General features: G+C 41.1%; 1 protein-coding gene across 1 annotated transcript in view; it reads left to right on the plus strand.

Annotated features, from left to right (window-relative positions):
- The window catches only part of Mvl (solute carrier family member malvolio), a 168,268-nt gene that overhangs the window by 139,813 nt on the left and 11,646 nt on the right, over positions 1 to 16,809 (plus strand). Inside the window, exons 3-7 of the mRNA XM_080283302.1 lie at positions 13,573 to 13,628; positions 14,096 to 14,309; positions 14,814 to 14,936; positions 15,246 to 15,472; positions 15,983 to 16,277. Coding sequence (XP_080139428.1) covers positions 13,573 to 13,628; positions 14,096 to 14,309; positions 14,814 to 14,936; positions 15,246 to 15,472; positions 15,983 to 16,277 — 915 coding nt within the window. The remainder of the gene's footprint in view (positions 1 to 13,572; positions 13,629 to 14,095; positions 14,310 to 14,813; positions 14,937 to 15,245; positions 15,473 to 15,982; positions 16,278 to 16,809) is intronic.

A 16,809-nucleotide genomic window follows, 5' to 3' on the forward strand; every position in this document is an offset into this window, starting at 1 on the left:
ATGATCCTGGCCTACAACAACTACTGCTAAACCCTTTTCACTCTAACTTGGCCAAAATCTCTCTCTCTCTCTCTCTCTCTCTCCCTCTCTCTCTCTCTCTCCCTTACAGAGTTCTAACAGAATGACGGCAGACGGTGCTAGTCATGAAGAAGTGCAACGGAAGGGACGTCAAACCATAGTACTCCCCTATTATGCCACTACGCTACGTGAAAGTGGACGAAAATATGGACCAAATGAGGGGAAAATGACTCCAAAAAAAACGGAAAAAAAAAAAAACAGGAAAAATCAACATATATATACTTAGCCCTGACAAAAAAAAAAAAAAAAAAAAAAGAGAGAGAGAGAGAGGAATATTAATTATGAGAAATTATGAAGTATGCTTTCCCAAAACCAGAGAAATTTTTTATATATGTAAATAAAGAAATATTTCCTAACAGCAAAAGAAAATATCAACCACACACACACACACACACACACACACACACACACACACACACACACACACACACACACACACACACACACACACACACACCTTATCAGCGGCGTGTCCCCTTCTGCATGGAGTACCGTTGTCCCTTACCAGATGGCACTGGTTTCCACTCTTGCGGTTTTATCTTTAACGTTATACACTTGCTTTCCTGTGTTCTCAGTCCACTTACGAAGGACACTCTGTGGAGGAGAATAAAGACCACTTAATTTTTGAATGATTATAATTACTTAAGGAGAGAGAAGTGAGAAAACAGTCACTTAAATTTCAGATAAAGATGCATACTTATAAATAATGAAATGTGGAAGAGAATGAATAAAACTCACAAATTTAATGGATGTTAGTCTATTGTCTGATATTTCCTGCTTCACCAACTTGTACCTCTACCTCATCTACCTTCTCTCTCCTTTAAATTGCCTCTACCTCTACCTTACCTACCTTCCCCTCTCTAAATTCCTTCTCCTTGACTCCCTCCCGTCTCCCATCCTATATATCTTGCTTCCTTCAATCCTACTCAATCCCTACCCACCCCATACCTTCATCTCACCATCCTCGCCAACCCTGACCTCTCTCTCACTCTCTCTCTCTCTCTCTCTCTCTCTCATCGTCCTATCAACAAGCGACGGTCCAGCCTAACACATAGCCACCATAAATCTCAAGTCCAAACCATTACCATCCATAACCTTTAACTAAATACACCCCAGGAGTTATGGCACCATGGCAACGAGTTATGGCACTATGGCAGGGTGTGGCACTATGGCAGGTGGCACTATGGTAGGTGTGGCACTATGGCAGGGTGTGGCATTATGGTAGGTGTGGCACTATGGAAGGGAGGTAGAATTATCATAGAGGGTATGGCACTGTGGTAGAGGTGTGGTATTATGGTAGATGGCACTATGGCAGGTGGCACTATGGCAGGTGGCACTATGGTAGGTGTGGCACTATGGAAAGGAGGCAGAATTATGATAGAGGGTATGGCACTGTGGTAGAGGTGTGGTATTATGGTAGATGGCACTATGGCAAGGTGTGGCACTATGGCAGGTGGCACTATGGTAGGTGTGGCACTATGGTAGGTGTGGCACTATGGTAGGGAGGTAGAATTATGACAGAGGGTATGGCACTGTGGTAGAGGTGTGGTATTATCGTAGATGGCACTATGGCAGGGTGTGGCACTATGGCAGGTGGCACTATGGTAGGTGTGGCACTATGGTAGGGAGGTAGAATTATCATAGAGGGTATGGCACTGTGGTAGAGGTGTGGTGTTATGGTAGATGGCACTATGGTACTTGTGGCACTATGGCAATGGGTTATGGTAGGCTGTGGCAAAGGTCAGAGAGAGAGAGAAAGAGAGAGAGAGAGAGAGAGAGAGATGGCAGCAATAAAGTAAGAAAAATTTATACCAGACAAAACAAACTGTATAGGATGATTTTTTACTGCATGTAAATCATACGTGAGAGAGAGAGAGAGAGAGAGAGAGAGAGAGAGAGAGAGAGAGACAGACAGACAGACAGACAGACAGACAGACAAACAGACAGAGAGAATCAGAAAGAACACACTAGTCAAATTTTTTACATCTAAATAATGTGTGTGTGTGTGTGTGTGTGTGTGTGTGTGTGTGTGTGTGTGTGTGTGAGTGAATAAATTAAGAATGAACGAATGAGTAAGCGAGTGAGTGAGAAAGGAGGGAAAGAATGGAAGAAGAAAGAAAGAATGGAAACAGAAAACAGAGAGAATGAGATTAAGAAAGAGTTAGATAGAGAATGAGAGATAAAAGGAGAGAATTAAAGAAAAGAGAGAGAGATTCATCGCCTCACCTACCCAACCTCACATAACTACGGAGCACAATAAGTCAAAACCAGCTCGAGCCTTACTGACACTCCCCTGCAGTATCTCACTCGGCTTCGCTCTGCTTCGAAGGAATGTAAACCAACGAGAAGCGGTGCCACGGCGGTGCAAACCCGTCCCCGGCAGTCACTTTAGTGCTGACGTATAAATACAACAGGATAACTAGTCAAAGATGCCATACATCAAATCTGGAGTAACTCGAGTGAAAATTGACGATTTTATGCCCATTTGAAATTTTAGGCCCGACCCACCTGACACTGACCCCACTACTGTAACCGGAGCGTGCCCCCCCTGATGTAATGTGGTATGTTGTAGGATGCAGATTTGAAAGACGCACCTTTTGGCTTTAGTTGCATGTCGATAGACGAATCTGAAAAGAGTTATGGCAAAAAAACGGTTTTTAATCTTTACATTTGAGGGGCCTAGTCTAGGCCTTGGCCCAATTTGGACCAAAATTTAATCAGGTGATCAGAAGGCCACAGCCCATCATCCCTTTAATTTTAGTCAAAATCGCACCGGTAGTTTTGGCCTAAAGTTGTTAACAGACAGACAGACAGACAATTGACAGACAGAAAAACAAACAGACACACCGAGTGAAAACAATACCCTCCCCGAGCGTCTATCCCCATCTCCACCACCAAGAACCGAATCAACAATCATCAATAATAAAAAAATAAATAAATAAAGATGTACAAGAGGACAAGCTTCCGTAATGCACAGGATCGGGTGAGCACCGTGGCCAAGCACCCCCTAGCGTCTGTCCCCACCTCCACGAACCGGGAACAGAATCATCAATTAATCAGCAAGAAAAGAAGAAAAAAATCGGAGCACAAGACAACGATCCCGGGCCACTCGCGTAATAAGAGAACAAACAGAAGAAGAGGACTTGTGTTTGCTGACGACGGAGGAGGAGGAGGAGGAAGAGAGAGAGAGAGAGAGAAGAGGGAAGAGGGAAGCTAGCATCTCCAGGAACAAGAACAGAGGAAAGAAGGAAGCAAGGATGGCAAAAGAAAGAGAGGAAAATAAAAAGATATACAAATAAAACTTGAGAAATAAAGACGCTGTGAAAAGGTAAAATATAAGACACTAAAAAAAACAAAGAGAAAAATTACCATACACAGGTGAGACGAGAAGAAAATTACAAAACCAATATATCTTAAAATTTTCTAAAGCCAAACGCCACTTATACAGAGAGTTTCAGATGGTTTTAGACTCCATCATCTCCCTTCCTTCCTCCTGAACATTCCTTCACCATTCCCTTCCCTTCTCCATCTCATATTTGCTTATTTCTCTCTTTACCATGCCCCCTCCTTCCCCTCTCCCCTTTCCCTCCTCAGTCCTCTATTCCTACCCCTTCATCTTCCCCATCTCATTTCCCTCCCTACCCCTCCCCCTCTCTACTATTCCCCTCCCTACCCCTCTCACATTTCTTTCCTTTACCTTTCCTTCTTCCTTCTCCTCTTACCTTTCCCTCCTTCATCCCCCTTTCCTTCTCCTTCGCCCCCAAATTTTATCCCCTCCTCTTCCCCCTCCCCCTCCCATAATCACTCCTCCCCCTCCCCCTTCCCCCTCACATTCCTAAACGTCATTCCTTTATCTTTCCTCCATCCTTTCCCTCTCTCAGTCTCTGTTTCTCCATCACCTCCCCCACCTCATCCCCCTCCATCTCCCCCTACCATTATCCCTCCCCCATCCCTCTCCCTTCCCCTGCATCTCCCCCTACCATTATCCCTCCCCCATCCCCCTCACACTATTTACTCTTCCATTAACACCATTACTTTTCCCCCCTCCTCCCATCCCTTAACCCGACCCAGCCCTAATCACTGAAAAAACATCACCCTTGGAGCGCTAAAACCCACAGTCCATTCAGGCTTTGCCTCTTTGTATCCATCACCTGGGAAAGCGATATCTGCAGTGATGATGGTGATGATGATGATGACGGTCTCTCTCTATCTATCTATCTATCTGTCTTTATCTATCTATCTACAGAAATTACCTAAACTACGTAAGTATATATGTGTAAGTCAGAATTTTATAATATGGAAAAATTACCTAGATACTTATTTCTCTTCATTTTTCACTTTCCTCTCATCATTCACTCATTTTTCTCCTCCCCTACTTCTTCTCCACCTCCTCCCTTCCTCCTAGCCTACATCTCTCTTCCCCTCCCTCTCTCACAAAATCCTCCTCCTCTCCTCTCCTCTTTTCTTCTCCCCTCACCTACACTCCCCACTCTTTTTCACTCTCCTCTCTCTTCTTTCCATCTTCCTTTACCAAATCTTTTCATAAATTTCCACTCTTCCCTCTCCCACACTACCCCCCCCCTTTCCCCTCTCTTACCACCCCACTTCCCTCTCCCCACCCTCGTCTCCTTTCACTCTTTACCCCCTCTCTATCTCTCCCTTCCTCCTGACTTACATTCCTCTCCCCCTCCCCTCCCTCCCTTCTTCCCTTTCCCCACTCTGTTATTTTCCTTTTCCTTACCTACTTCCTCATAACTTATACCTCTCCCCCTCCTCCTCCACCCTACTCCCCGTTTAGTATTTCCTCTCTATTTCTCCCTTCCTCACCCTCCGTTCCCTCCCTCCTTCACTCCCTTTTTCTTTCCATTCCTCTCTTCCTTTCCCTCCTCCTTCCTTCCTTCCATGACTCCCCCTCCCCATCATTCCTATTCATTTTACGAATTCTAACCTGCCCCCTCACCACCTCTCTCCTCCCCCTCCTCCCTTCCCTCTCCCCCTTTCCCCAGCTCCCCTAAGTCATCACAATAGTCCTCGAATCACAACTCCTTCCCTGAGGACCAAGTACAGATTCTTCGCGGATTTACTGTCCAAATATTTTCGCAACTAGATTCTTGATTCCTGGCGCATTTTTAGCGGTTTTCGCAATTCTCTCTCTCTCTCTCTCTCTCTCAACCACCAGGCCTTCACTACTATTCCCTGTGTGACGAGAAAATAAAAGCTTCCAATCAATACCACCCCTCGCTCCACGTGAGAGAGAGAGAGAGAGAGAGAGTCTGTAATGGCTGGTAATCTGCTCAGTGGAGGGACAAAACACAAACACATGAATCAAAAGCAACAAACACAAAGCCACATAAACGAGTATGTAACTGCATTTACGCCCCCGTGTGTGTGTGTGTGTGTGTGTGTGTGTGTGTGTGTGTGTGTGTGTGTGTGTGTGTGTGTGTGTGTGTGTGTGTGAGAGAGAGAGAGAGGGAGGGAGAGAGAGAGAGATTTTATGTAAGTACGTGAGAAAGAGGATTTGAAGGCAAGCAGCTGAGAAATGCAGACGCCAGTGTACGAGAGAGAGAGAGAGAGAGAGAGAGAGAGAGAGAGAGAGAGAGAGAGAGAGAGAGAGAGATGTACTGAAAGAAAATATTGTGGTGTATGTCCTTAGATATCAATAAAGAAATGTTACTCCTTAGTGAAAAAATATGGCCGAAGTCTCTCTCTCTCTCTCTCTCTCTCTCTCACACACACACACACACACACACACACACACACACACACACACACACAGAAAAACCTTCGTCACCACCTTCAATTATTTCTATAAAAGTGTCCCCTCAATTTTTTACGTTTTCTTTTCGTTCACAAAAAAGAAAAAGCGAGCCACAGTAAAAAACATGAAGGGAAAACGCTTTACATCTCAAAAAAAACAAAAAAAAAAAAATCTCGAAATAAAATATATCTTTATTTTCGCCGTTTGACTCCCAAGTATCCGTCCCTTGCCGACTTATCCTCAGTCTTCCTCGCCTCCTCACCCTCCACCTCACTCACATAAACCCATCTATACTCCTTCTACTCTAACTTGCCCTAAAACTGCCATCTCTTCATCCAGAATGAGTTGTAACATTAGAATAACACCAGAATATGATGCTAGTCACGAAGAAGCGCTACGGAAAGGATATAGAGCCGTAATATTTTCTTTATCGATGAACGATGTGAAATAGTGTGAAAAGGGGCGAAAACTTGGGCTACATCTAAGGTATTTTTGTATAACCAGGCAGTGGGGCCGACGGGATATATCAGTGCCACCACATGAAGGCGTCTCCAGCACTCAAAAAGGAATAGGAATTAAATAGCAAGTGAGAGAGAACACATAAATAAAAGAGGGGAATGTCCGAGGAATGAAAAATATAAGGAGAAAAATGTTGACCTCAAATGAACATAAATATAGCATGGAATGAACATGGAATGAAAAAAGAAACAAAGAAGTATCGACCCTAAACTAAAATAAAACAATAAAAAGAGAAAGCCAATGACGCCAAACTAGCATAAATAAAAGCAGGGAATAAATGGAATGAAAATAAAAGAATAACTAAAAGGCTAGGCGTGAGTGGGGCAGGCATGGTGGTGTAAACAATGGGAGCTTCGGACCTAAAACCAAATATATAAACAGAGCCAAGCGCCATTAACCTCGATGCACAAAAACAATATCAGTAGTCAGAATATATATCACCCCCACGCAGTTTCACACACACACACACACACACACACACAGTTTCACGCCCAGACACACACGTACAGAAACGCACACGACTTTTTAAAATCATAGGCAACAGAAACAAACAATATTCAATAACAGACAGAAGCAAATATAACTAAAAAAAAGAATGGACAGATAGTTTAAGACAGGCATATAGATAGATAGACAGATAGATGGGACAGATAGATAGATAGATGGATAGATGGATGGATAGATGGACGGATGAATGGATACACAAATATATACACACATACAGACAGGCAGACAGGTACAGAAAAGATAGATTGACAGCACAAACAACCACAAACAGAAGCAAACAAACAGAGAAGCCACAAACACAGCATGCAGGACCAAAGCAACCAAGTCTGCGAACACAATGGCTGGCCAGAGAGAGAGAGAGAGAGAGAGAGAGACAGACAGACAGACAGACAGACAGAGACCGAGACAGAGAGAGAGGCAGCTCCTACTCTGAAATTATATTAACATTAAAAGCGTTTTTGTGGAGCCGGGGACACCATCACCTTATTCAATTTGCAGCTGTCATGACGAGAGAGAGAGAGAGAGAGAGAGAGAGAGAGAGAGAGAGAGAATATAACAAAAAGCAAGAGAATAATAATAATAATAATAATAATAATAATAACTACAACACCGTAAAACCGTCCAAGGTTAATTTTGATCAGGAAAAACTTAGCACAGCCACTGCCTACTAAAGAAGCCGAGCTATAATGGGAGCTTGAGGTCAAGGTAGTTGTCACCTAAGGTCATCACAGTCTATAAGTCCACCAAGTTTGATGCTCTAGCTTTAAGCCTTCTTCGAAAATCAGGTGACATCCGGAATATCCAGAGTAGTCCCCATTTTTTACCCCAGACGATCTCAGAAAGTAGTCAACCTATGGGAACCCTACTGCCTCCCAGCCTGTGTCCGCCTTAAGGTTATATTGTAGTAAAATTTCAGCTTGGCAGCTTAAGAGGTTCTTGAGATAGCGTGGCTGACTCACTTTTCTGTGTTGTGGATACTATCTGGAGATTGGTGACGGACTGCCACCATATTTAACCAAAGAAAGCGAACACCTGACCGACTATGTTGACCAAGTTTGAAGGTCCCAGGCCAGAGAGCCTTCACAGTTTTAAAATAAGTAAGAATATCATTATTATTATTATTATTATTATTATTATTATCATTATTTTCATTATTGACAAAAACAAAAAACCTTCCCACAAGGACGTGGAAAGTTTAATAATAATAACGAAGGGCAAAGTAGGAAAACAATTTACGCAAAATCATTCCCACCACTTTGCTGTAGAGGTGAGCATTAAAGGGTTAAGCCTGTTGATGTGTGCAGGTTGGGGTGTACAGAACATCCGCATTTCTCACCTGCTTTGGCGTGCAATACTCATCTCTTGTGTAATGTTCTCTCTCTCTCTCTCTCTCTCTGTCCTGTGTAAACCAACGTCCGCGTTTCTCAGCTACTTACCTTCAAATCCTTTCTCTTGTTCTTGTATATGTAATGTGTGTGTGTGTGTGTGTGTAACCATCTCTTCTATCTATCTATTGCCAGACGCCTCAATCCCGTTTGGGGTGGCCACAAACAAATCGCCTCCAAGTAGCCCTGTCCCCCGCCATTTCACTGCCCTGCTCCCAACTCACACCCCCATCTCTCATATACCTCTCCACCCCATCCCTCCATCTCATCCTCGGCCTCCCCCTCCCTATTACCCCCTCCACCTCACTCACATACACTCTCTTCGTCAGTCTTTCACCCTCCATCCTCTCCACATGGCCAAACCACCTCAATCTTTCATTTCATTAATACACAGCTGTATATCCTGTAAATCCATTTCAATAACTACCTCTATACAGGGAGACAGGGAGAAAGAGCGACACATATATATAAAAAAAGAAAACGTATAAAAATGACAAGTATTTTAAAGCTACAGCCAAACCTATAAATTAACCCAACCTCTCCTACTCAGTCTTTCAATTTACTTACCTAAACGGAAGGTTACTTGGGCAGATATAGATAAACAGATAGACATTTAGGGATAGATAAACGTATTGCATAAAGGAATAATAAAGCAATAGCCCAGCAAAATCATCATCATCATCATCTATCGAGCTTGTAGTCATCTTATTTTACTTGTGAATATACATTTGCATAATTAAATATATAAACATTGAGATATACCACCAAAGAGAGAGAGAGAGAGAGAGTACAGGAAAAAAGTATATAACACATTTTGTAACCCTAATATAAATTCAACATGAAATCAATCTACCTGGCCTAAAAGCTGATTACAGGTACATTTGGAAAGCGAAAAGTTCCTAATCTCTCTCTCTCTCTCTCTCTCTCTCTCTCTCTCTCTCTCTCTCTCTCTCCAGAATTATTCATAGTTGTTCGTTGCGTGCATTCAGAGTTCGGACAAGAGTAACCTTTTATTTATATAGTCTTTTCACATTAACTTAGCCAAAACTGACATCTCTCCGTCTTGAATATTGTGCTGTAACAAGAAATCGACCCAAAAAACAGCATTAGTCACGAAGAAGTGCTATGGAAAGAATGGAGCGCTGTTGGGATTTTCTTCTTCTGCCACAAGGTATGTGAAAGAAGTTGCACCATGTTAAAAATGGGCTACGTTACAGTGAATGATAACTGACATCATCACATTATTATTATTATTATTATTATTATTAAGTAATGGTTAATAGTAGCAGCATAGTAGTAGTATTACCAGGCTGACGATATGTGTTGGTTAAGGATGTAGAACGCCAATGTTGCTATTGTTGCGCATGGCGAAGTAGTACCAGGTCGTGAGATAAGATAGTTAATTGTCTAAAAATTCGCAAATCAGCATGGCCTCCTGGGTAAGAAGGAGCATAGTAGCACTGCATCATTACACTAAATGCAACGTAAAACGGAAGCCCTCGATTATTCATACCGAAATTTGGAAAAACTGTTTGGGCATCCTGTCACCTACGACGCCACAACGAGCTGTTTGCGTTCCATGGCCTACAATTTACAAATCACCTCATCTTCAAAATATACTGCTTACCTGACCTGTTAACTTCACTCCGGCAACCAGCAAATATTAAACAGTGTAATAATGTTAACCAGCTACCGTTTGATAATGAAATAGCTCGTATGAATTAGTAAAATTGCAGAGCAATTCACTCACCTCGCAGAACGCGACAGCGCGACAGAAGGCATCTCTTCCCGCTCGGTTTGACAACGTTGCCAGACGTATGATGTTGATAAATATTCGCAACATTATTTTACTGTGTGTATATTCATTTAGCTAGACGTAATGTACTATCGAATTTAATTTATCATGCAGTGTACACGGTTGTCTGGGTAGGATTATGATAAATAATCTAGGATGAGAAGTGCTCATCTTCAACACAGCATCTCAAACTTAAATAAGTTAAGAATATGTGAGGGCTGCAGTTAAGTGGCCAAAATGTCAGTAATAAAACATTCAATATCTCAAAATACAGCAACTAATCGTTTTCATCATGGTCGTACGTGTAGATTGCAAGTATATTTTACACTCGAGAAGCTAAAACTATCGTACGGCATGTGGAATTTTGAAAGGAGCCTCAATTAAAAAATTAAATAAAATTGGAGTGTTTCCCTCAGGGTTGTTTTGTTGCCGTAAACTAGTCAGTAATAAAAAGTATTAAGTAACGGAAGACAATATTACAGACGGAATAGTGAAAAATTAGCATTAAGCCATAATATGGCTACATGACATACTGTAGGATACCTGAGATTCACGGCCATCTCCCTCCTTTAATTCTGAAGTCCTTTTACAAGAAGGATATAAACAGAAGAGTGTCAATTATTTCCATGTATTTTGTTCTTCCTTCAAAACTATATCTGAGTCACGAGAGAGTATTGATCATAAATTGTTTGGAAATCCCACCCTCGGGGCTGTATTCATAGGCTTTCTCGAGCCGAGAGCGATTAAGTTTGCCTCTTTAAATTATATATTTACTCCTACAGCATCCAACTACTTCAGAGTAACAGCAAAACAAATATATTCTAGCTCGTAGTTACCGTGTACGAATTTGTTGCAGAAACTCACTTGGTTTACTTATCTATTCGCTCATACAGCTATCACACATTTCATAACCATTTCAGCAAATAAAAACTTGGAAAACACATAAAAAATCACTACTATATTGATTTGTTTTTAAGATGCTTTATGAATGCACCCCTGAGTACCAAATGTAAACAAACTCAGCTGATCTTGAGTAATCATCGGCCTCTCTCGTCACATGCTCTAATTTCTCTCTGGGGAGTCACATTTTGCAAATTTTGAGGGTAAGTAATGATTATAGCATGAAAATAATTTAACCAGCTGAAGTGTGAAGTCGAGTCAGAAGGAGAGTGGGTACGATTTATTATGTAATCCAAGTTCTTGTAATGCCACGGTAGATAAACATTGTACTCTACATATTTCTGGCTGTTTTGAGATTATTTTTATTCATATGTAATGGTAGCAATCGTGATGTGATCACTAGTGGTGATATTTGGTTATGGGAGAAGGTTATAACCAATAATAATGTGTAGTTAGATGTTTGCAAGGAAGATCACCGTGACAAAAATCAACAGTATCGTAATGTTTGGTAGAAGTTAGGTACATATGTTAGCTTTAAGGCATGACAGAATTGAGGAGAGATACCATTCACTGATGTTTGAACAATTTGGACATGGATTACGTTTCATCAGAGTAATTCATGATATCCCAATTTTGCAGAAATAGGTTAGCACTGAGGAATGTTGCTTTTGTGGCAGAGGTGCAGCAGTGCTCAGGGACTGTAGCCCTTCTGATTGGAAGGATGGGAGGTGTGGGTTATGCCATGGTGTAATCAGGTAGCGTGATTCCCGCGTGATTCCCTGGAAAGGCAAAAATGCAGCTTCAAGTCCCGCCCATGGTGGTCCAGGATTTTTCCGGCCTTGCCAAGAAGTCCCCACTCTGTTACAATTTTACGGTTCATTGGGGTAATGTTTGGCTGAGTATGTGTGTAAGATTAATACTCATACCAGCCACACAATTGTTCCTCGTCCCCCTCCTCATCGCCTGAGTGAGGATGGTGGGTTGCAGAACAAGACCAGCTTCAGTCTGTAGTCCACTGGGTTGTTGATCAGAGGAGCTTGGGTTTGCAACAACTGTACTATTAACTAGGTGGTTTGGGAGATGATGAAGTACAGTACTTTGTCCTCAGGGATTTACAGTATTTTGCAGACCACACTTTTTTTGTCCAGTTGTATGTTACTGAAGCAAACTTCTGGTATGTATATCTTTTGATTGTCTTTTTTTTTTTTTACAGAAGATGAACAGAGGAAGGAATAATAAATTAAATAAAAAAACAATCCATACTTCAGATTACAGGTGTCATATTAGAAATATGTATGGTACTATAAAAAAGAATGTAATGAGGCAATTTGTACTGTGTAATAAATTGCTGCTGAGACAACGATGCTACTAAATTAATGTTCCACGTAAAATTTGTCACATAGTGTCAGTAAGGTTGCTTTGTGAAGGAGGGATAAAAGTGATAGCCTATCTGATATGTAAACAGAAGTCAGGCAGTCACTGTGAGAGATAAAAAGGGAGATACCGGCAAGAGGATGCTGTCTTTCCCTACTTCAACTGTTTTCAGCATTTACTAAGCATATCATACCAGTACATTGTTTTATTTTCTGTAACCTTCCCTCTCTGTTATGGTTTTAGCAATTTGGCATAACTTTTTCTTTAGCCTTCTCTCATTGTTACTGCTATGGCTAGGAATACCTGTATGTTGATTTCTTTTCTCCTCTGTCAATCTCAGGTAAAGAGGGTTTTCCCTTGCCTGAATTATCCAGTTTTATTTAGCATAAAATCTGTGTTGTTTGCCTGTATTCCTTTTGGTTAAGGAAACTCCCTAATGCCTCTTCCTAAGTGATTTATTATGTTTATTACACCTTGCTGTCCTTTTCTGTGTTATTTAACTAATTCAAATATCACCATACTCTTCACAATATTCAAAACTGTATTAACTGACCCTATCCAAAAACAGATAGATACATACTGGTAGAGAGAGATAGAATTTTAGAATGTCATAATAACTCTGTCCTGTTGCCTTGACAACAACTAATCAGAGAGGTTATAGTGTCAGAAGTGGAAGCAATTGCTCTGTAGTACACCATATACCACCTTTCTCTTTTACTTACTGAATAAGTGGTGGCCTGCTTGTACAGTTTTTCTTTTTTTAATGAAAATGTTACCGGTAGTCATATTGGAATGCAACCTTCATATAGAGTGATTTTTCCTGATGATTTGAAGTCTCGTTTAGTACTAGAGGATTTGCTTTACTGGCACCCTATGTGAGATTTTGATATCTTGCTTATCTTGAGTGTGTGATAATGTAAACCAAGGCAGAGATGTGAGTAACGGTCATATTTAATTGTGAAATACTGTACTGGCCTATCTTGTGGTACTGTATTATCATCCTTTTAAGATTATTCCTGCTGGTAACAGATTATTTAATTCAGCCAAGAAAAGGCCTCTCATATGGTAGGGGTTTGTCAGTATTATCAGTATATCTAACCCATCCAGTTTGAAAAGTGTACCCTTAATTCAGGAAGGTCATAAAGAGATGGCAAGAATGAAATGAAAGAGACATTCACAGGCCCATTGGGATGGGGAAGTAAAGTACGAGAGGTACCGGCATCGAGTACTCATCTTATCTCTATCATTGTTCACAGATAAAGGGCCAGTGCTCTCCTCTTGATCTTCAGTTCCCAGCGACTAGGCTGTGTAGGTGAGTGTGCGGCATTTTTCTCTTTGAACTTTATTGCATGGGTAGTTGGTGATCTAATTTTACAGAATAATGTAAATGAAATGTACTTTTATTGTGTTGTGTTTGACATATGGTATAAACTGTACAGGAATAGCTACTGTCCATCCACCAGTACATTAATGTCATTAAACTTTTACTGGTCTGGACTATCATTCCAACCTCGTTTTCCCACCCAAAGATGGGATGAGATAGGGTCCAGAATGTGAAGGAAAAGGGAGAGAAAAAAATGATGGAAGATTACTAATCAACAGCATCCCCATGAAAGGTTGATAGAAAAGGGTCAGCATAAAATTATTGACCTGCAGTTCACACTCCTTTTTTGGGGGAATAGGGAGGGAGTTGACCAAAGTTTCTATAAGCGAGTCAGTTATATCAGTGCCAGTACTTGAAGATGTCCATTTCTGGCATCACTGTTCTTTATGTTGCAGGGAAACGATGGGAGGGAACAAAGATACCACCGAGGAAGGGGCCAACACAAGGGGGGCCGAGGAGACCCTCCCGGAAGCTGAACAGCCCTCACCCTGGCCCCCAACTCCAGCCACCCCGCCTGCACTCAATGAAGCTTCTATGCTCTCTCCTGCTAATGAAAATTTTGACACATATTTTGCCGATGAGAGGATACAAATTCCTGAAGCTGAGAATGTAAGCATGGAAGTGTACTGTTGAGTTTTATAAAGAAGCTGTCATATTGTGTTCAGGTTTATTATATAGTGTAATGTTTCAAGTGATGATGTAATATGATACAAACTCTCACATTTGAAATACTCAGTTCCAAAGCGTTTTGGTAATTAGAATATTTTGGAAAAGGGAATCACGGTGACAGCCATGAAAAAATCTTGCAATACCAGTAAGTAGTCTAGAGTACAGTGAACAGTAAATGTAAGGCAGCACCAACTCATTAATGATAATTCATATGCTGTTACATATGTCTGGAAAAGAGTATTGTCTTCATATATGCATTGATTATGCAATCATATGTTTATCAGCTCCCCTCCATATTTTTTTTTTTTTATGTAGGGTTCAGGTTTTGGAATTTGTAATGTACTGACATCCATTGTAAAGTGAAGCAAAGGGTGACTGTTTTTCACTTCTTTACCATTACCATTACATGTAAATGCCTATAACTATTATTCTTATCCTTCACAGGCGGTGTTCAGTTTCCGAAAGTTGTGGGCTTTCACTGGACCTGGCTTCCTCATGAGCATAGCTTATCTTGATCCAGGGAACATTGAATCAGATCTGCAGTCAGGCACAGTGGCCAGTTATAATGTAAGTTGGTGTTTGGGAGGGTTTTGGTGCTGATGTGGATATGCTGGAGAGGATTAGAAGCACCTTGAGCAATGGAGAGAATGAAAAATTAGATATTGGCTAGGATAGTGTCTGTGAATGAGGTGGAGAAAGAGAGGGGGAAGGGGAGACCAAGAATGAGACAGGGGTGGGATGGAGGGTATATGAATGAGGGTGGTGCGGTTTAGAAGATACCAAGATTACAGCATTGAATTTAAAGTTGAACCTTCTTTAGATGTAAATAGGGTAAATTTTCCCAAGAGTAATGCTGGACGTGGATTTTCATAACAGCTGCTATGGGTGTTGATGTGGGCGACCATCCTAGGCCTGGTAATGCAGCGTCTCTCGGCCAGACTAGGGACAGTGACGGGACTGCATCTTGCTGAGGTGTGCTACCGTTACTACCCCACAGTCCCTCGTATCCTCCTCTGGATTATGGTTGAGATCGCCATTATCGGCTCTGATATGCAAGAAGTCATTGGAACCTCCATTGCACTCTATCTTCTGTCAAACAAAGCGTGCGTATTAAATATAACTACTAGAGTTTTGTTATTCATCAGGTTCTTTTTGTACTATTATTACTTTATTCATTCCTTTTTTTATTTGATTCAAAATTAAATTACATAAAAAATAATGCAGGTAAGAAAAATTAGAATCTTTACATGAATGTTTTGTTCTTATGATGCCAGATGCAATACCCTTTATCATAGGTGTGTTTAATCTAACAATTTTTTATTGTTCCTTTATGATAATAGTAATGTTTAAGATAAAAGAACATTATCAAGATTTGTATGAAATATGTATACCGGGTATGTGTTTGTTCATTGTTTCATGTACTGTAGTAATTTTCATTTACGAAATTGCTGGACAAGATGTAATTGTTTCATGTTTCATCTTTGCTTCACTATTTCAGGATACCTTGGCTTTCATGTACCACCATATACCATACTTTAATTGATTGTATTGCTGAATTAGATGTTTTTTTTTTTTTTTTTAATGCTTGTTTCATCTTTCTCTCACTGTTTCAGGATACCTTTATGGGGTGGTGTGCTCATCACCATTGTTGACACGTTCACATTCCTGGGGCTGGACCGCTATGGACTCCGGAAGCTAGAGGCCTTCTTTGGCTTCCTCATCACAGTCATGGCAATTACATTTGGCTATGAGTATGGGGTAGCGAAGCCAGACCAAGTGGCTGTTTTGAAGGGTCTGTTTGTTCCCAGCTGCCCCAACTGCAACAGCGAGGCACTCTTACAGGCTGTGGGCATTGTGGGTGCTGTCATCATGCCTCACAACCTCTACCTACACTCGGCTCTTGTCAAGGTAAGCCATCCACAGTATTAATAGTAAATGTCCACAGTTTATAGTCCACTGTGATCAGAAGGCAGGTTGAATCCAGGCATGTTACTGCACAACAACTTACCTCAGCAATGCTTAAAATAATACACAGTCAAACAGTTCTTGAGACTTGGGCTAAATCCACATCAAAATTGGGTGGGGTGTTAAGCAGAAACATCCATGGATTCAACTCTGTGTCCAGCCAGAGTACAGGTTGACTAGATACTATTATTCACATTATACCAAAAATCTTAGTTATTAGTTGTCCCTTCTTATTTTTTTTTTTAAATCTCTCTCTCTCTCTGAAGTCCACAGGAAAATAATAGAAAAAAATTTACTGTTAGTATTCCAGTGCAACCTATAAAGCTGATCAACCAGTTCCCCCAAATTATTGCACTTAGCTAATTGTATGAAAATAGTTGTGCTGTTTTGGAACCTATCCTTAACTTGTAATGAAGACACGCGAAGTTACATTGGGAGGAGGAGGATGAACAGTTGCCTTTGATCACTCAAGGAA

Source organism: Coenobita brevimanus, chromosome 12 (assembly GCF_032717465.1).
Source record: "Coenobita brevimanus isolate Jiangsu-jjx chromosome 12, ASM3271746v2, whole genome shotgun sequence".
Taxonomy (NCBI): domain Eukaryota; kingdom Metazoa; phylum Arthropoda; class Malacostraca; order Decapoda; family Coenobitidae; genus Coenobita; species Coenobita brevimanus.